Below are 20,088 nucleotides of genomic sequence, written 5' to 3'. Positions count from 1 at the left end.
GAAGAGCACCTCCCTGTTGGCTGCAGCCCCATCTACTAAAGCCTACAAGGCCACCTCGTCAAAACGAGGTGCTGATCTGGGTCTCCCGCTGCTCATGGTGCCTCCAGGTCCCTCTCACTCCATGGTCAAAAAGCTTGGCAGTCTGCAGAAGAAGCAAGGCTTGCTGTAGACCTTAAATGCAGCAGCAATGATGACGTCATCGGAGGAAACTTTCAGTCAGGAGAAACTCATTTGCCAAGGGTTTCCACACGTTGGAAATCAATTGGACAATTAAGTTAAAATTGCATCAATCTCCCACATCCATTTAGATTCGACTGGATAACACGAAATGCGGATTAAATGACACCAACCCGCACCTGAATGAAAATCCAGCCCTTTGTGTCTTCTTCCGTGAAGGCAGACACATAGACAGATAGTTAGGCCACAACTGGAGTATTGCATCCAGTTCTGGTCACCACACTTTAGGAAGGATGTGAAGGCCCTTGAGAGGGTGCAGAGGAGCTTTACCAGAATGGTTCCAGGGATGGGGGATCTTAGCTACAAGGACAGGTTGGAGAAGCTGGATTTGTTTCCATTAGAGCAAAGGAGGTTGAGGAGTGATTGATCGAAGTGTACAAGATTATGACGCGTTTGGATAGGCTAGTCAGGGAAAGACTGTTCCCACTACTTGATGGTACAAGGACTAGGGGACACAGATTTAAGGTTTTGGGCAAGAGATGCAGGGGGGACGTGAGGGAAAACTTTTTTACGCAGCGAGTGGTGATAGTAACATAGTAACATAGAGATAGGAACAGGAGTAGGCCATTCGGCCCTTCGAGCCTGCTCCGCCATTCAATGAGATCATGGCTGATCCTCGTCTGAGATCATAGCTGATCTTACCAGTTCAGTACCCCGTCCCCGCCTTTTCTCCGTAACCCTTAATCCCCTTAGCCTTCAGAAATATATCCAATTCTCTCTTGAAAATATTTATTGAATTAGCCTTCACAGCCCTCTGTGGCAGGGAATTCCACAGGCTCACCACTCTTTGAGTGAAGAAATTCTTCCTCATCTCTGTTTTAAATGATTTGCCCGCTATTTTTAGACTGTGGCCCCTGGTTCTGTGCTCCCTGGCCATTGGAAACATTCTCTCTGAATTCAGCCTGTCCAGGCCTGCCATAATTTTATATGTTTCGATGAGATCCCCTCTCAATCTTCTAAACTCCAGTGAGTACAAGCCCAAACTATTTAATCTCTCTTCGTAGGTCATTCCCGCCATTCCAGGTATCAGCCTGGTGAATCGCCGTTGCACTCTTTCCATGGCAAGAACATCCTTCCGCAGATGGGGCGACCAAAACTGTACACAATACTCCAGATGCGGTCTCACCAGCACCTTGTATAGCTGTAGTAAGGTATCCCTATTCCTATACTCGAACCCCCTTGATATGAAGGCCAACATACCATTTGCCTTCTTAATCGCCTGTTGCACCTGCATGCTCTCCTTCAGTGACTGGTGCACAAGAACACCCAGGTCCCTCTGCACTTCCCCATCTCCCAATCTATTGCCATTTAGATAATAATCTACCCTCCTGTTTTTACCCCCAAAGTGGATAACCTCGCATTTATCCACATTATAGTGCATCTGCCACGTATCCGCCCATTCCCCCAACCTGTCCAAATCGCACTGTAGCCTCCTGACATCCTCATCAGAGCCCACCCCTCCTCCTAGTTTAGTGTCGTCAGCGAATTTGGAAATATTGCATCCAATTCCCTGATCCAGATCATTTATATATATTGTGAACAGCTGGGGTCCCAGGACAGATCCTTGCGGCACCCCGCTGGTCACTGCCTGCCACTCTGAAAACGAGCCGTTTATTCCAACTCTGTTTTCTATCCGCCAGCCAGTTCTCTATCCACGTTAATACTTTGCCCCCAATCCCATGAGCCTTAATTTTGCATGATAATCTTTTGTGTGGAACCTTATCGAAGGCTTTCTGGAAGTCAAGGTACACCACATCCACTGGCTCTCCCCCATCTATTTTACCAGTTACTTCCTCAAAAAATTCCAGCAGATTAGTCAAACACGATTTACCCTTTGTAAATCCATGTTGACTCTGTCCGATCCTTTCCCCATTTGTCAAGTGCTCCGCTATTTTATCCTTGATAATGGACTCTAGCATTTTGCCCACAACCGATGTAAGGCTTACTGGTCTATAATTCCCTGCTTTCTCTCTACCCCCCTTTTTAAATATTGGGGTAACATTAGCTACCCTCCAATCCACGGGTACTGTTCCCGAGTCAATGGAGTTCCGGAAGATGATCCTTAGAGCATCTGCTATCTCCAGGGCCACCTCCTTAAGTACCCTAGGATGTAGTTTATCAGGCCCCGGGGATTTGTCGGCCTTCAGTCCCCTCAACTTACCCAACACCATATCCCTAGAGATACTAATTTCTGTCAGCTCCTCCCTCTCATTAGTCCCTATGTTTGCCGATATTCCTGGGAGGTTATTTGTGTCCTCCTTTGTGAATACAGAACCAAAGTATGAGTTTAATTGGTCTGCCATTTCCTTATTCTCCATTATATATTCTCCCGAATCGGACTGCAGGGGACCGACTTGGGATTTTACCAGTCTCTTCCTCCTGATATACCGATAAAAGCTTTTGCAGTCTGTCTTTATGTTTGCTGCAAGTTTACTTTCGTATTCTATTTTCCCCTTCCTGATTAATCCCTTTGTCCTCTTCTGCTGTATCCTGTACTGCCCCCAGTCTTCCGGTCTGGTGCTTTTTTTTGCCAGTTGATATGCCCTTTTTTTTGATTTTATGCTGTCCCTAATTTCCCTCGTTATCCACGGTTGAGTCACCTTTTTAGGTTTATTTTTATGCCAAACCGGTATAAGCATGTTCTGGAATTCTTCCATTCTATCTTTGAATGCTTGCCATTGTCTATCCACTGTCAATCCCCCCAGAAACACCACCCAATCAATCTTACCCAATTCCCGTCTCATACCCTCGTAATTCCCTTTATTTAAGTTCTGGACCTTAGTCTCTGATTCAATTTCCTCACTCTCCATCTCGACTGAGAGCTCGATCATATTATGATCGCTCTGACCCAAGGGGCCTCGTACAAGAAGATTGGTGATAAGTCCCTTCTCATTGCACAATACCCAGTCTAAAATGGCCTGATCTCGAGTCGGCTCCTCGACATATTGGTCCAGATAACCGTCCCGAAAACATTCCAGGAATTCCTCCTCCTCAGAATTTTTACTAATTTGGGTAGTCCAATCAATATGTAAATTAAAGTCACCCATGATGACAGCTGTGCTCTTATCGCACGCTTCTCTAATTTCCCTTTTTATGCCTTCCCTCACCTCCATATTACTATTTGGAGGCCTATATATCACACCCACTAACGTTTTCCTCCCCTTGCTATTTCTCATTTCTACCCATACAGATTCCGTTTCATCCGAGTTAATATCCTTCCTTTCCATTGCATTAATCCCCTCCTTTACCAGCAATGCTACCCCACCTCCCCTACCTTTTTGCCGATCCTTCCTAAATATTGTATATCCCTGGATGTTAAGTTCCCAGCCTTGCCCACCCTGCAGCCACGTTTCTGTAATCCCAATCAAATCATACTTGTTTACCTCTATTTCCACAACTAATTCATCCACCTTGTTCCTAATGCTTCTAGCATTAAGATACAAAGCCTTCAGGCTTGCTTTTTTCACACTCTCATTATGAATTAGTTTGGCCCTTTGTGTTTCTCTCCTTTGCTTATTGCTTCTCACCTTTCTACCATCTATTTCTGACTTCATATGACTTCCCTCTTTTCCACTACCTAGGTTCCCATCCCCCTGCCAAATTAGTTTAAATCCTCCCGAACCGCCCTAGAAAATATTACCCCGAGGACATCGGCTCCCTCACAGTTCAGGTGTAGACCGTCCCCTTGGTACAGGTCACTCCTCCCCAAGAACTGATTCCAATGCCTCAAGAATTTAAATCCCTCTCCCTTGCACCACTGCTCAAGCCACGTATTTAGCTTATCTATCTTACTCTCTCTAATCTTATTAGCTCGTGGCACTGGTAGCAATCCAGAGATTACTACCTTTGAAGTCCTACTTTTCAATTTAGCTCCTAACTCCCTAAATTCAGCTTGTAGGACCTCCTCCCTCTTTTTACCTACATCGTTGGTACCTACATGTACCACGACAACTGGCTGATCCCCCTCCCCCTTCAGAATGCTCTGCACCCGCTCCGAGACATCCTTGACCCTTGCACCAGGGAGGCAACATACCATCTTGGAGTCTCGGTCTCGGCCACAGAAACTCCTATCTATCCCCCTTACAATTGAATCCCCTATCACTATAGCCCTATCCCTCTTTTTCCCTCCCTTCTGTGCAGCAGAGCCAATCATGGTGCCCTGAACCTGGCTGCTGGTGCCTTCCCCTGGTAAGTCATCTCCCCCAACAGTACCCAAAACGGTAAACCTGTTTTGGAGGGAGATGACCACAGGTGACTCCTGCACTACCTTCCTGCCTTTACCCTGCCTTTTGGTCACCCATTTACTGTCTGAGCTAGCCTTTACCTGCGGTGTGACCAACTCACTGAATGTGCTATCCACAACATCCTCAGCATCGCGTATGCTCCAGAGTGAGTCCATTCGCAGCTCCAGCGCCGCCATGCGGTCCGCTAGGAGCTGCAGCTGGACACACTTCCTGCACACATAGTTGTCAGAGACAGTGTCCCTGATTTCCCACATGGCACAGGAGGAGCATGACACGGGTCTGAGCTGCCCTTCCATGACTTAACCCTTACAATACCCTTTTATTTACTACGATTTAGCTTAATTATTGAATTCTACTTAGAATAAGTTTGTGAAAGTACTCACCAACCAGTCACCTACCTGTTTTCTGGTGTTGTATTTTCACTGCCGCCTCCTGTCCTGGAACCTTTTCCACCGAGGTTAGGCTCCTGAAATAAAATAAATTGAACCTACCTTTTCAACTTCCCCTAACCCCTAAAAGGTTAGAGGAGGTGGAAGGGTGGGAGACACTACACTGTAGTGTTTCGGGTTTAGCAACAGCTCCACCTATATAAGAGTTACTGGCCTCCTGCTCTCCCGACTTCACCAGCTGTGAAAGAAAAAGCCCGCGAAAGGTGAGCTTTTAAACTCACCAGTTACTGGCCTCCTGCTCTCCCGACTGCACCAGCTCGCAACTGCCGCCGATTTGAAACTGCCGCCGCTTTTAAGCTCTGCCGCCGGTCACTGCCCCCTCACAGGTCCGATGCTCTGATCGGGCCTCAGCTCGCAACTGACCTGGAATTTGCTGCCGACGGAAGTGGTGGAAGCGGAGACACTCAGTGTTTTCAAGGGGAGACGGGATAGGCACTTGAGGGAAATAAACTTGCAGGACTATGGGGATAGAGCAGGGGAATGGGACTGACTGGATTGCTCTACAGAGAGCCGGCACCGACTCGATGGGCTGAATGGCCTCCTTCTGTGCCGTTATGACTCTATGACAAAGTATTTGTTTAATTTCTCTGCCATTTCCTTATTCCCCATTATACTTTCTCCTGTCTCAGCCTGTAAGGGACCCACATTTACTTTTGCTAATCTTTTCCTTTTTACATACCTATAGAAGCTTTTACAATCTGTTTTTATGTCTCTCGCTAGTTTACTCTCATATTCTATTTTCCCTTTCTTTATCAATTTCTTGGTCCACTTTTGCTGAATTCTAAAACCCTCCCAATCCTCAGGCTTACTCTTTTTGGCAACATTATGAGCCTCTTCCTTTGATCTAATACTATCTTTAACATCTCTTGTTAGCCACGATTGGACCACTTTCCCTGTGGGGTTTTTGTGCCTTAAAGGAATGTATATGTGTTTGTCTAGCTTCCCCTTAAATGCATCTATACTATTCACCTCAACCACTCCCTGTGGTAGCGAGTTCCACATTCTCACTACTCTCTGGGTAAAGAAGTTTCTCCTGAATTCCCTGTTGGATTTATTAGTGACTCTCTTGTATTTATGGCCCCTAGTTCTGATCTCCCCCACAAATGGAAACATCTTGGAGAAATTCGGTGGGCTGCGCCACCAGTTAGCGCCTAAAGAGGGCACTCAGTGTCTTTAGCGCCACTGGCCATGCTTCCCGCGATATTTAGCTGGGGCGCTAATGGCAGTGTTAGCCTGTTGCGCTGCACCGCCACCGATGACGTCATCGGTGTGCGCAGCGCCCCGCTACCGCCCCGATCGCGATATTTGGCAGCGACCACCTCTGTAGCACCGCTCGCTAATCGCGCCCGGTTCACGGGGCCTACCTGTGGCGGCAGTGGCGCAAATTAAGGTGGAGGTGCGGGGCGGCCGTTTTTTTCGGCAGCCGCCTGCCAGCACCTCCGTCCCCGGCCTCCTGTCGAAAGTCGAAATCGACCGCCAAGAAGCAGCGCTTCTGTCGCACTAAAGTCACACTCGATTCCCCGATGCGCTCTCCTGTGAATGTGGATCCATGGTGGATGCTTGGTCACGCAACTCATCCCCCAACTGAATCTCGTTACTTCATTATTTAGTATTCGGTTAGAACTACGAACCGGGAGACAAGACTTCAATGTGGCACAGAGTTTAGGAAGGAAATCAAATGGTTTGTTTACACACAACTGGAAAAGATCAAAGACTTCCCTTCAATAATTAATTTACATTTATTAAAGGTAATCCGGTCCTAACGTGCTTCTTACAATCTAAGTCAGATCGAGTAATAGAACCACGTACAATACCACAGTCACCAACATCTCCTCGCATCTCCTCGCTATGTAACATTAAAGTTTTTCTACTAAACCGTCACTAAGCTGCAAGAATATTCCAGTTGAAGAAGGTATTATATAACTTTACAACAGGGTAAAACAGCAGCCAATCTGCACACAGCAAGCTCCCACAAACAGCAATGTGATGATGGCCAGATCATGTTTTTAGTGATGTTGATTGAGGGATAAATATTGGCCCCAAGACACCGGGGAGAATTCCCCTGCTCTTCTTCGAAATAGTGCCATGGGATCTTTTACATTCACCTGAGAGGGCAGACGGGGCCTCGGTTTAACGTCTCATCCAAAAGACGACACCTCCGACAGTGCGGCACTCCCTCAGTACTGCACTGGGAGTGTCAGCCTAGAATTTTGCGCTCCAGTCTCTGGAGTGGGCTTTGAACCCACGATTTATCTGACTCAGAGGCGAGAACGCTGCCCGCTGAGCCACAGCTGACACCTATCAGTTAGTAATTGGAATTATCACAGGCTGGGGACTGTGTCATTCAGCGATGTGTGATTCTGCGACATGCAAAGGATGCAACACAGCAGAATCTTTAGCCCACAATCCTCGATGTTGTCGCACCAATGCTTCATGTGCTCGCCCCCAGCTGCTCTCTGCATTATTTTAACACAAGTGTGCGCCACAAATGTGTTAAGCTTTTTGTGTGACGTTCATTTCAGATGCCAGTTTTATTCTCGGTCCCGCCTGTTCCGTTTCTGTCTGATCTCAGCCAGCCAACAGAAGTTCTTTATAGGAGCACCTATCGGAGGTGGATGCTAGTGCGAATCCATTGAGTCTTTTACTTCCGATCAGTCCCGTTGTTCAGTTGAGCTTTCGATGCTGATCTCAGAATGTCGACTGTAGTCGGATCACATTCCAGCATGGCGCGGATCCACCCGTCTCCCATCGCTCCCTCGATAAATTCCTGCTGGCTGATAACTGCTGAAAGGTTAAAGGCCATCACTGTCACTCAACCTGTCCCAGCGTCCAGAGAATTATACAAATAAATGCCCCACAATAAAACTCGGCATTTGTTACCTCTAGACTTGACTATTCCAACGCACTCCTGGCTGGCCTCCCACGTTCTACCCTACGTAAACTTGAGGTCATTCAAAACTCGGCTGCCCGTGTCCTAATTCGCACCAAGTCCCGGTCACCCATCACCCCTGTGCTCGTTGACCTACATTGGCTCCCGGTTAAGCAACGCCTTGAATTTAAAATTCTCATCCTTGTTTTCAAATCAATCCGTGGCCTCCTCGCCCCTCCCTATCTCTGAAACCTCCTCCAGCCCCACGACCCTCCGAGATCTCTGCGCTCCTCCAATTCTGGCCACTTGCGCATCCCCAATTTTAATTGCTCCACCATTGGTGGCCATGCCTTCAGCTGCCAAGGCCCCAAGCTCTGGAATTCCCTCCCTAAACCTCTCCGCCTCTCTACCTCTCCCTCCTCTTTGAAGACGGTCCTTAAAACCTACCTCTTTGACCAAGCTTTTGGCCACCTGTCCCAATAGCTCCTTTGGTGGCTCAGTGTCAAGCTTTGTTCGATAACGTTCCTGTGAAGCGCCTTGGGACGTTTTACTAGTTTAAAGGCGCTGTATAAATACAAGTTGTTGTTGCTGAGATTTGCGACTGCATCCAAACTCAATGGACGGAAAGGGGCGGAAATTGGTCTCGGGCTGTAGCACAAAGCGGGCGGCATCTCATTGGCCGCCCATTGACTTCAGCGTATAGCGGGCAGCCCGTGTGGTAACCTACCGCTCTGTACCACTGCCTAAAAGGAATTTCTAACCCAAAGACTCCTTAAAATTATAGGGTCGCAATCCTGGCCCTAACGCCTGGATCTCGCTCACTGGTAACCGAGAGCATTGACCCTACGGGGGGGTGTGGGGCCAAGGGGAGGACACCGGATCTGCGAAGGGTCATTGACCTGAAACGTTAACTCTGTTTCTCTCTCCACGGATACTGCCTGACCTGCTGAGTACCTCCAGCATTTTCTGTTGTTACGCCCCTATTTAAGAAAGGAGGGAGAAAGAAAGCTGAAAACTATCGACCAGTTAGCCTAACATTTGTCATTGGGAAAATGCTGGAGTCCATCATTTAGGAAGTAGTAGCAGGAAATTTAGATAATCATAATACAATCAAGCAGAGTCAGCATGGTTTTATGAAAGGGAAATCATGTTTAACAAATTTGCTGGAGTTCTTTGAGGATGTAACGAGCAAGGTGGATAAAGGGGCACCAGTAGATGTGGTGTATTTGGATTTCCAGAAGGCATTTGATAAGGTGCCACATAAAAGGTTACTACACAAGATAAGAGCTCACGGGGTTGGGGGTAATATATTAGCATGGATAGAGGATTGGCTAACTAACAGAAAACAGAGAGTCGGGATAAATGGGTCATTTTCTGGTTGGCAAACGGTAACTAGTGGGGTGCCACAGGGATCAGTGCTGGGGCCTCAACTATTTACAATCTACATTAATGACTTGGATGAAGGGACCGAGTGTAATGTAGCCAAATTTGCTGATGATACAAAGATAGGTGGGAAAGCAAGTTGTGAAGAGGACACAAAGAATCTGCAAAGGGATATAGACAGGCTCAGTGAGTGGGCAAGACTTTGGCAGATGGAGTTTAATGTGGGAAAATGTGAGGTTATCCACTTTGGTAGGAAAAATAAAAAGCAAATTATTATTTAAATGAAGAGAGATTACAAAATGCTACAGTTCAGAGGGATTTGGGGGTCCTTGTACATGAATCACAAAAAGTTAGCATGCAGGTACAGCAAGTAATTAGGAAGGCAAATGGAATGTTGGCCTTTATTGCAAGGGGGATGGAGTATAAAAGTAGGGAAGTCCTGCTACAATGGCACAGGGCGCTGGTGAGACCACACCTGGAGTACTGCGTACAGTTTTGGTCTCCTTATTTAAGGAAGGATATATTTGCATTGGAGGCAGTTCAGAGAAGGTTCACGAGGTTGATTCCTGAGATGAAGGGGTTGTCTTATGAAGAAAGGTTGAGCAGGTTGGGCCTATACTCATTGGAGTTTAGAAGAATGAGAGGTGATCTTACAGAAACATATAAGATGCTGAGTGGGCTTAAAACATAAGAACATAAGAAATAGGAGCAGGAATAGGCCACTATTTTACCAAGTACGTTTTCCTTAGCGATGGTGATTGTCTTTAGTTTCCCCACTCCCTGTGTCCCCTTGATTATCCATTATTGGGATGTTGTTAGTGTCTTCTACCGTGAAGACAGATACAAAGGGCTGGATTTTACCAGCCCCGAGGAGGCGGGTTTGAAGGCAGGTCAGGTGGGAAAGTTGCAACAAATGGCGTCGGCTCGGATCCCGCCTTCAACCCGCCTCTGCGCAAATTTCCCAAAGGCGAGCTTGCAGACTCTATTTCGGTCCCGCCTCCAAGCGGCGGGATAGGCCCTGAAGGCCCTTAACAGCCACTTAGGTGCCTCTATAATCCCATTTTGAGAGGCCTTTCTGAGTTCACCACATTTCCCGCATGCTGCGTGTCTCCCCTGGAACACGCCAGCTAATCCTGTCGGGTTCACAAGTGGTTGGCTTACTAACAGCTGCAGCTCCAACATAAAAACAGCGTTTTCCACAAGGATCAGTTGCAGGTGGCAGAACTTTCCTTCCTCAGGTCTTGGAGAACTTTTTGCATGTCTACTGATTTTGGAAGTTTTGAAGCTAAGATCCATCTCCACTGTGACCTCCTGGGAAAACCCTCTCCTCACCTTGACTGAGCGCTTCCTCAACTGAGGTATATACCTGCAGCATGGGAACCATTTATTTCCTTTCCTCCTGGACCTCAGTTTTGGATGAAGACCAGCCGCGGCAGCAGCAGAACCCTGAACAACAGCAGCACCAACAGTAGCAGCAACAACAGGAGCGCCAACCTGCTGCTCAACCACCTGAAGTTGCACAGGGCAGAAGGCGCCAGTGCAGGGAAGGACATTGCCGCAGGAGATACCCCCAACACAGGGTTTACAGACAGAGGATGAGCTACCTCAACATGACTGAGCAGCAGTGCCAAAGGAGGCTGAGACTTTCGCGAGAGGTAGTGGGTGACATCTGCGCAATGCTGCACCAAGACCTGGAGCCCAGAGGACCAGGTGGACAACCCTTACCAGTGGCCGTCAAAGTCACCACCGCACTCAACTTTTTTGCTTCAGGCTCATTCCAGGGATCTACAGCAGACATCAGCGGCATCTCCCAGTCGGCCGCACACACTTGCATCATGCAGGTAACCGATGCCCTCTTTGCAAAGGCACACAATTACATCAGCTTCTCCAAGGACCAAGCAAGTGTAACTACGCGTGCGGTTGGATTTGCTAATCTGGCAGGCTTTCCAAGGGTGCAGGGCGTCATAGACTGCACACATGTGGCCCTTAAGGCACCCCATCGCAATCCAGGTCTTTTTGTCAACCACAAGGGCTTCCACTCCCTCAACGTGCAGCTGGTGTGTAACCACAAGAAGGACATTTTGCATGTTTGCGCCAAGAACCCTGGCAGTTGCCATGACTCGTTCACCCTGTGGCAGTAGAGTGTGCCTCTGCTCTTCAGTCCACCAGACCAACTTTGCAGATGGCTACTTGGAGACAAGGGCTATCCCCTGAAGACTTGGCTAATGATGCCATTCAGGAGGCCATCCAACAAAGCTGAGGAGCGCTACAACTCCAACCACATTTCCACCAGATCCATTATCGAGCAAACTATCGGCTTGCTGAAGATGCGATTCAGATGCCTTGATAGATCAGGTGGAGCCCTGCAGTACTTAGCAGCCAGAATCATCGGGGTCTGCTGTGCACTTCACAACATCCCACAGCATCGTGACTTGCAGCTGCCTGAGGGACAAGTGGCTCAGCACATAGCCTCCTCAGATGAGGATGAGGAGGAGGAGGAGGAGGAGAAGGAAGAGGAGGAGGAGGAGGAGGAGAGCGAGAATGAAGGCATTGCGGAGGCACATCAACCAGTGGCAGCAGCACGCAAGAACGTTGCTGCCCGGGATGCAAGGGATGCACTCACCTTGGCCATATTTGCTTAGGCTGCCCAATCAAACACATTTGATTCACACCTTCTTACCACACCATCGACAATGGACAAGAACCTGTGGCTTCCTATCACTCTGACCACCATACTGACAATTCCAAGTCGCCCTGAGCCCTCAATGTGGAACTTCCATTTGCAAAATGACACAGCCCAGAACTTCAACAGTTTGCCATCACTTCATTTTACATAATCCAGTAAATGATGGCATTTCACAATTAAACATAACAGAACACCCAAGTGACTACCCTTGTGACTACTTGTGCTTTATCTTCCTCTTATGCGTGCTCCTACGTGGTACTTCCCCTGTGGCTTCAGCAGATGTGGAGCCCCTTGCTCACTTTCATGCTGCTCCTGCCTCGACACCTTTGGCGGGCGTCTTCTGGAGTTGCGAGCCTGTGAGGGCTTGCCAACAGTATGCTGCTCCTGCAGCTGTGCAGGGGCTGAGACGCCCATCTCAGTTGGGTGAGGACTCTGGTGGGGCTTTGACCGAGGGATCTGACCGAGGGCTTCGCAGTGGCATGTGAGTGTGAGCGCTTGGAGAAGAGCCCCCACTTCCTTGTTGTCTGCCACCAACATCCCTCTCATGGGTCAGCCCCACTTCAGTGCTAGCAAGTGGCTTGACAGCACCTTGCTGCACTTCAGGGGGGCCATGAGGACCCAATTCTGCACTGGAAGTCCTACTCAAGAGGACTTCCATGAAGGTCTGGTTTCTCTGCTCAATAGCTGACCATCGCTCCTCCAGAGATGTCAGTCTATTCTGAACAATGACCATGTTTTCAAGACCCTGGTGACTTAGCTCCTCCATGGCTGTAGCCATCCTCTCCTCTATGGTAGCCAGCCTTACCACGGAGCTAGCCATCCTTTCCATGGACGTTGCCATCCTTTCCGTGGTGATGCATTCATGCGCCAATGCCTCCACAAAGGCTCTGCTCATGTTAGCGATGGACCCCTCCATCCGTTCCACACTCGCAGTGACCCTGGAGACAAAACCTGCCAGAGACTCCTGCACCTGTTCCTAGAGTTCCAGCACCACTCTCCTTCTGGATGGACCCAGAGGCACAGGGTCGACATGCAGCTGAGCCGAGCTAGGACCAACGAGGACTCTCCACTGCTGTCCATGTCTCCACCATCTGCTGATGCTCACTTGTGAGCTGTGATACACCAGGTGATAACACTACTCTATGTCCCGAAGGTCCCACTGAGGTGTGAGTGTCTGCGCTGGTGTTGGGTGCGCTGAATTCTAGTGATGCTGCGCCCTCAGAGTTTGCAGCTTCCTCTGAGGAGTCTTCTGGCTCAGGCTGTTCCTCCTGGACAGTGGAGAGGGAGGCTGTCGATGGTCCTGTGAGGGAGTAAAGGAAAGAGTTAGACATGTGATATAAACGTTGCATGCTCATTGAATTGTGCAGATGCTCATAAGTCAATCTGTTAGAGCATCAGAATCAATATCAGTCACTCATGCAATGTCAATGAGAGAGATGCAAAACTATTCTGTCACCTGCTTGCTCTGATGTGCCCGACTGTCCGTCTCCCACTTGTGCATCTTCCTTGGCTCCCACGATTTCGAGGACCGCCTCCTCTGCGCTGGTGAGCTGGACTATTGAGGGTGGCCCTCCTCCTGTCTTTGCCCTTTCCTTCTTATTGTGGGCTCTCTTTTCCTGCAATGAGGGACACAAGTGGAGTTTGAGTGAGAATGATAGAGACTCCATAGCATAGATGCTTAGAAGGACACAAAGATAGAGTGAGGTCACAAGACCAAGGGCCCTCCCTGTGTGTTGTAAGTTGATGTCATAGCATCACAGTGATAGGGAGTGTGAGGGCAGCATAGTCGAATAGTTCAGTGAATGTGTACAGAGAGAGAGAGGGAATGGTGAAGGGTGCAGGGATGTAAGGGTCAAGTGGGATGTGGAGGAGGAGGTTGACAATGCAGTGTGCTGGTGATGAGAGGCGATGGGGAGCAGATTGAGGGTCTTGGTGATGTAATACTCACTTTTCCTGTGCGGAGAAGGTCATTAAACCTCTTTCGGCACTGCAGCCAGGTTCTGCTGCACATTGATCTTGCACTGACCTCCTGGGCCACTTGTAGCCACACAGCTTTGGTCTGCTGGGGAGGTTTTTCCCTCCTTCTGAGCTCTGGCCCCCTCCACCAGAGCTTGGAGGGAATCCTCATCAAAGCGGGGTGCGGCCTTGGACCTTGAGGCTGACATCTATGCACCATAAATCCCTCAGAAGTATCTCCAATAAAAGTTGTAAGGCAGAAAATGAACCAAGGCTGCTTGCAGGCCTTAAATGCAGCCGCATAAATGACGTCATCAGAGGCGAGTTCCAGGACCAAAAGACTCACTGGGTCAGGGGTTCACACACGCTGGGAATCAAGTGCCCAATTAGGGCAAAATTGATAAATTCTCCCGCTTGACATCGGAGGCGGGAGCGGGAACCACCGACCACCTGACCCGCCCCCAACCCGACCCCAATGACAAAATCCGGCCCAAAAATATTTGTTCAGAGTCTCTGCCATTTCCCCGTTCCCCATTATTAATTTCCCCTTCTCATCCTCTAAGGGACCAACGTTTACTTTAGCTACTCTCTTCCTTTTTATATACCTGTAGAAGCTCTTACTATCTGTTTTAATATTTCTTGCTAGTTTACTCTCATAATTCATCTTCACTCTCTTTATTTTTTTTTAGTCATCCTTTGCTGGTTTTTAAAAATTTCCCAATCCTCTGGCCTCCCACCAATCTTGGCAACATTGTATGCCTTCGCTTACAATTTGATACCAAGGTAGATGCAGAGAGGATGTTTTCCCTCGTGGGGGAATCTAGAACTAGGGGGCATAGTTTCAGAATAATGGGTCACCCATTTAAATCGGAGATGAGGAGGAATTTCTTCTCTCAGAGGGTCGTGAATCTTTGGAATTCTCTTCCCCAGAGAGCTGTGGAGGCTGGGTCATTGAATATATTTAAGGTGGAGATAGACAGATTTTTGAACGATAAGGGAGTCGAGGGTTATGGGGAGCGGGCAGGGAAGTGGAGTTGAGGCCAAGATCAGATCAGCCATGATCTTATTGAATGGCGGAGCAGGCTCGAGGGGCCGAATGACCAACTCCTGCTCCTACGTCTTATGTTCTTATGTTCTACACCAGATCTGCATGTGGCTGGCCACTAGGGATACATCTCGGGCACCTGCCTTGCCCCACCAGCTCAGAACATCTGGTGGAGCTCACCCGGACCAGGCAGAAGGATTCCCCCAAGTGGCCCCCTCTATTGTAAGAGCGCTGCAGTTACATTACTCCAACAACACTCAAGAAACTCGACACCATCCAGGACAAAGCAGCCCACTTGATTGGCACCACATCCACCACCTTAAACATTCACTCCCTCCACCACCGACGCACCGTGGCTGCAGTGTGTACCATCTACAAGATGCACTGCAGCAACTCGCCAAGGCTTCTTTGGCAGCACCTCCCAAACCCGTGACCTCTTCCACCTAGAAGGACAAGGGCAGCAGGTGCATGGGAACACCACCACCTCCAAGTTCCCCTCCAAGTCACACACCATCCTGACTTGGAAATATATCGGGCCGTTCCTTCATCGTTGCTGGGTCAAAATCCTGGAACTCCCTCCCTAACAGCACTGTGGGAGCACCTTCACCACACGGACTGCAGCGGTTCAGGAAGGCGGCTCACCACCACCTTCTCAAGGACAATTAGGGATGGGCAATAAATGCTGGCCTTGCCAGCGACGCCCACATCCCAAGAATCCTCAGGGAGCTCAGTTCCCACCCACCCCACCTCCTCCGAGTTGAGGCCCACCTCTGCCCTTCCAGAGGGCGATACACCACCTTCTCATTCGGGATACCAGTCTCCAAACTTACACCTGTGAAGCTGACCGTGTGAGGAAGTCCCAAAGTGCTGAGTCTCCGCCCCCCCCAGCCTCGCCCCCGCCACGTCAGTGGCCTGAACACGGGCAGACCTTTGGATCAGCTGAAGTTTATGGAGGGCGGAAGATGGGAGGTCGGCCAGGAGAACGTTGGAATAGTCGAGTCTGGAGGTCGCAAAGGCAGGGCTGAGGGTTTTGGTAAGAAAATCTGAAAACAAGTTACTGTTTCCAGAAAATAGTGCGAATAAAGCTTCCTTCAACCGTGAATGATCCAAATGAGCCTCTAATCTATCGAGAGTCGATATAATTCATCATTAGTAAAGTCCGCAAATCAGGTGAGATAAGCCACAACTTTAACTTACACCCTCACTGGCAGAGTAACATAGAAACATAGAAGAATAGGAGCAGGAGTCGGCCATTCGGCCCTTCGAGCATGATCCACCATTCAACATGATCATGGCTGATCCTCTATCTCAATACCATATTCCCGCTCTCTCCCCATAGCAAGGTTAAAGGCAGGGCTATAGGGAAAGAGCAGGGGGGAGTGGGACTAATCGGTGAGCTTGTTCAAAGAGCCGGCACAGGCACGATGGGCCGAAAGGCCTCCTCCTGCGCTGTGCGATTCTCTGCTTCTATGAAAAGTAATGGGCTAACTTCAACTTACACAGAGCTTCACTCACCATCTCTGTCTTTGTCCAGTCGAACGAACATTCTGTTGGTACATTCTTCCGCAGTCTGGGGGTCAACTTTAGTGAGTGAGGCAGCCACACTCATTTTATATATCGACTGCACGGAGAGAAAACTACTTTTTAAAAGTGAGTTAAAAACAATGTGGATTAATATAGCAATTAAATAAACTTAAAAAGGTTTCCTGAGCCCAGATTTTGCTCTCATATTATAACCAAAGTCTCGGAGCATTTTCTGTCTATTTGCATTGGCAAGAATCTGATGCTATTCTTAAATGTTCTCACCTTGGCACAGGCGGAGCATTCTTGCCTCTTGAATCAGAAGAGTTCTGGGTTCAAGCCCTTTGAGCATTATTGGAGGTGGAGTCCTTTGGAGGCCCCTGTCCACCTGCTCAGGTAGATGTTGAAAGATCCTCTGAGACTGTAATCATGTTAGCCTAACCCAGCCGGTGAGAAACCCATGAACCTTGCCCGGTGTTACAATCCACTGACTTCGATTGAAAGTAAATTCGGGCGGGTGTCCATCGGGTGTCAATCGGGTGTTAATCAGGTGTCAATCGGGTGTCAATCGGGTGTCCATCGGGTGTCCATCGGGTGTCAATCGGGTGTCAATTGGGTGCCCATCGGGTGTCCATCGGGTGTCAATTGGGTGTCAATCGGGTGTCAATCGGGTGTCAATCAGGTGTCAATCGGGTGTCAATCGAGTGGCTGAACCAATCCCGTCAGTTTCCCGCCAGGCGGGTTAGGAGAGAGCAAATTGGGCTGATAATATGAAGGTGGGCAGTCAGAAAACCCGAGGGCTGAGGCCTAGAATGCGGCCAAGACATCGAGCTCGCTCCCACACAGGCGCTGGCAGTCTGTGCGCTAACACCCAAACACCAATTTCACCTTTGTGAACCTATGAGTAACAGAACAGAAACCAACCTGCATAATCTCCAGCATCTCCGCCCGGCTAATTGCTCCATCCTTATCCTTGTCGTATAGTTTAAATGACCACTTCAGTTTTTCTTCCGGAGTGCCCTGTATCAGCAGGCTGACAGCAGTCACATATTCATGATAATCGACCATCCCATCCTTCAAACACAAACACAACGCACTTAGTCCTGCCACATACTTGCTAACAACCCAGAGATACAAAGAGAAAGAACTTGGCATTAATATAGCACCTTTCATATCCCAAAGCACTTTACGGTCAATGAAGTACATTTGAAGCCGATTTACTCGCAGCAAGATCCCACAAACAACAATGAGATAAATGACCAGCTAATCTCTTTCTGGTGTTGTTAATTGAGTTATAAATATTGGCCGGGATACCGGGGAGCACTCTCCTGCTCTACAGTTGGTGTCATGGGATCTTTTACATCCACCTGAGATGTCTCATCCGAAAGACAGCACCTCCGACAGTGCAGCGCTCCCTCAGTACAGCCCCTCCGCCAGCGCGGCGCTCCCTCAGTACTGCCCCTCCGACAGTGCAGCACTCCCTCAGTACTGCTCCTCCGACAGTGCTGCGCTCCCTCAGTACTGCCCCTCTGACAGTGCGGCGCTCCCTCAGTACAGCCCCTCCGACACTGCAGCACTCCCTCAGTTCTGCCCCTCCGACAGTGCGACGCTCCCTCAGTACTGCCCCTCCGACAGTGCAGCACTCCCTCAGTTCTGCCCCTCCGACAGTGCGACTCTCCCTCAGTACTGCCCCTCCGACAGTGCGACTCTCCCTCAGTACTGCCCCTCCGACAGTGTGGCGCTCCCTCGGTACTGCCCCCTTTTCAGGTACAATGCTCTGGATCCCAACAAATGAACTGATAATTGCAGCTCATGAATTTATGGTTAAAGCCTCAGGCTGCAGCGATGCTCTTGTTGACAGACTCACAGACCGCAAAGGTGGGGGCAGTGACGTGTGTGACTGGAGAGGCCCTCCCACCAATTAAGTGGGATTCAGGTACACCCCCAGTAGCCAGAGCCTTAAGAAGGTCTCCTCGCACACCACAGCCTAGACTACCTTGGCCACCCGAGTATCATTTTAAGCGGTCCAGGCCCAGGAGAACCCTTAACCGAAAGGGAAAAACAAAGGTCAGGGACAAGTCTAGGGATACGGATCCCCAGCCTACAGCCTCCAAAGGTCAGGGACTCACAGGAGAGGTAGTGTTGGGCAAAGAGAGAGAGAAGGGTCCCCAGCCTGCGGCATCAGTCTGCGGGGAACCCACAGGACAGGATAGGGACTCGGCAGCCACACAGAAAGGGGTAGTGTGCTGCAACACAGAAGGACACACTCCCCTGATTAACTGGGATTCAGGGAAGCTCCCAGGCGTTTTAAGGAGGACTCTCCGAGTCCGGTGGCACAGGTCACCTTACGCCCAGGCGTACAAGCTGCCCAGATTCCACAGAAGGCAGAGGCCTATCAGGAATTAGCCTGGCCGTCCGGAGACGGGCGGCGGGTGTATATAGCTTTCTGAAGTATTTTAAGTGTGTTTTACAGTTTGGAAGTTTGGGATTTTAGTAGTTTAATTTTGGTTTAGTATAAGTTTAAGTTTTGAATTTTGATAACTGTGTCAGGCCAGAGAACCTTCTCGGGAGATGGCTATTTTGTTTGTGTGTCCCTACAGAAAGGAAATCGGGATGAGAAAGGTTCTACTCCTGCTCGCCCTGGTAGGGGTGAGCATCAGTGATCGAGGAGACGTGAAGAACTCCCATATTTATGGGTGCTCAGGAGAGAGAGCACTGATCGTTACCGCAGGGGGTGACGAACGGGGTGTGGAGGAGCTCGCCATCTACTTCCACGAGGGAAGGTGGCCAAGGTGGTTGGGGCCTAACTCAACTCAGTACTCCAGCCAGACCGGGTTCACTTACGGGGAGGCCTCCATCCCATACCCCAGGGTACAGATCGTTGCCACAAGGATCAGTGTCACCGAGGGGAAATGTGTGTGTTTGACATGCAAGGGACAGGTTCCCCTGGATAGGTGGTGGTGGCTCAGAAAGCTGAGCAAGGATATAGGAAACCCCGCAGTCAATTGGGAACGATTGGGGAACAATACCCATCGGACGATTACAGGGACCCGAGGGGGACTGAGTGTGTGTTGGGACAAGTGGTGGGAACCGGATCAGGGGATTTATGTCTGTATGTGGGGGTCAGAGAAGGTCTGCCCCACAGGCGTGTCCATCATTTTCCACCGGCAATGGCAAGATGCTGGGGAGGGGATGGAGTGGGATTCCAGCCTGCATGCGTGCGATCCCACACTCCCCGATTCCAGTGAATGCCACTGAACTTGTAGCCCGCCCCCGGAAGCCACTGCCCACGACCATGACATCACGGACTATAGACCAGAGGTGTCCTACCACCACCAAGGGACCAGGGAATGGGTTAGTCCTATTGCCAACTGACAAGTTGCTGTACCAGAGGGTACACTATGCAGTGGCCTCAGTGATCCTGAACCTGACCGAGGTACACTTACCTGAGTGGTGCTCTAAAGAGACAGAACAGTTGTAACAAGCCCTGTTGAAGGAAATGTTTAGAAAATGTTATGAATTCGACTTTGCCAGTGTAGACAAAGTGAAACTGTACAGTTTACATCCTGAGCATAATATGGGCGCGGGGAGACAAAAAGAGGAACCTGGAATTATATTTTCACTGCCTATAGTACAGGATCCTCAGTGATAAACAGCCTAGATGATATAAAGCTGCAAACCCAGATAAATGGTTTAAA

General features: G+C 49.3%; 1 protein-coding gene across 1 annotated transcript in view; it reads right to left on the bottom strand.

The window, feature by feature from the left end:
• Positions 1–6,664: 6,664 nt before the first annotated feature.
• The window catches only part of LOC147106467 (guanylyl cyclase inhibitory protein), a 28,158-nt gene continuing 14,734 nt past the window's right edge, over positions 6,665–20,088 (bottom strand). The window contains exons 3-5 of the mRNA XM_086009763.1: positions 17,315–17,464; positions 16,385–16,490; positions 6,665–7,714 (exon numbers count right to left, since the gene is read on the bottom strand). Coding sequence (XP_085865889.1) covers positions 7,572–7,714; positions 16,385–16,490; positions 17,315–17,464 — 399 coding nt within the window. The 3' untranslated portion in view covers positions 6,665–7,571. The remainder of the gene's footprint in view (positions 7,715–16,384; positions 16,491–17,314; positions 17,465–20,088) is intronic.

This window comes from Somniosus microcephalus, chromosome 16, assembly GCF_052327205.1.
Source record: "Somniosus microcephalus isolate GS21.2 chromosome 16, FLI_Smic_1.0, whole genome shotgun sequence".
Classification (NCBI taxonomy): Eukaryota; Metazoa; Chordata; class Chondrichthyes; order Squaliformes; family Somniosidae; genus Somniosus; species Somniosus microcephalus.
This window is presented reverse-complemented; position numbering and strand designations above follow the sequence as displayed.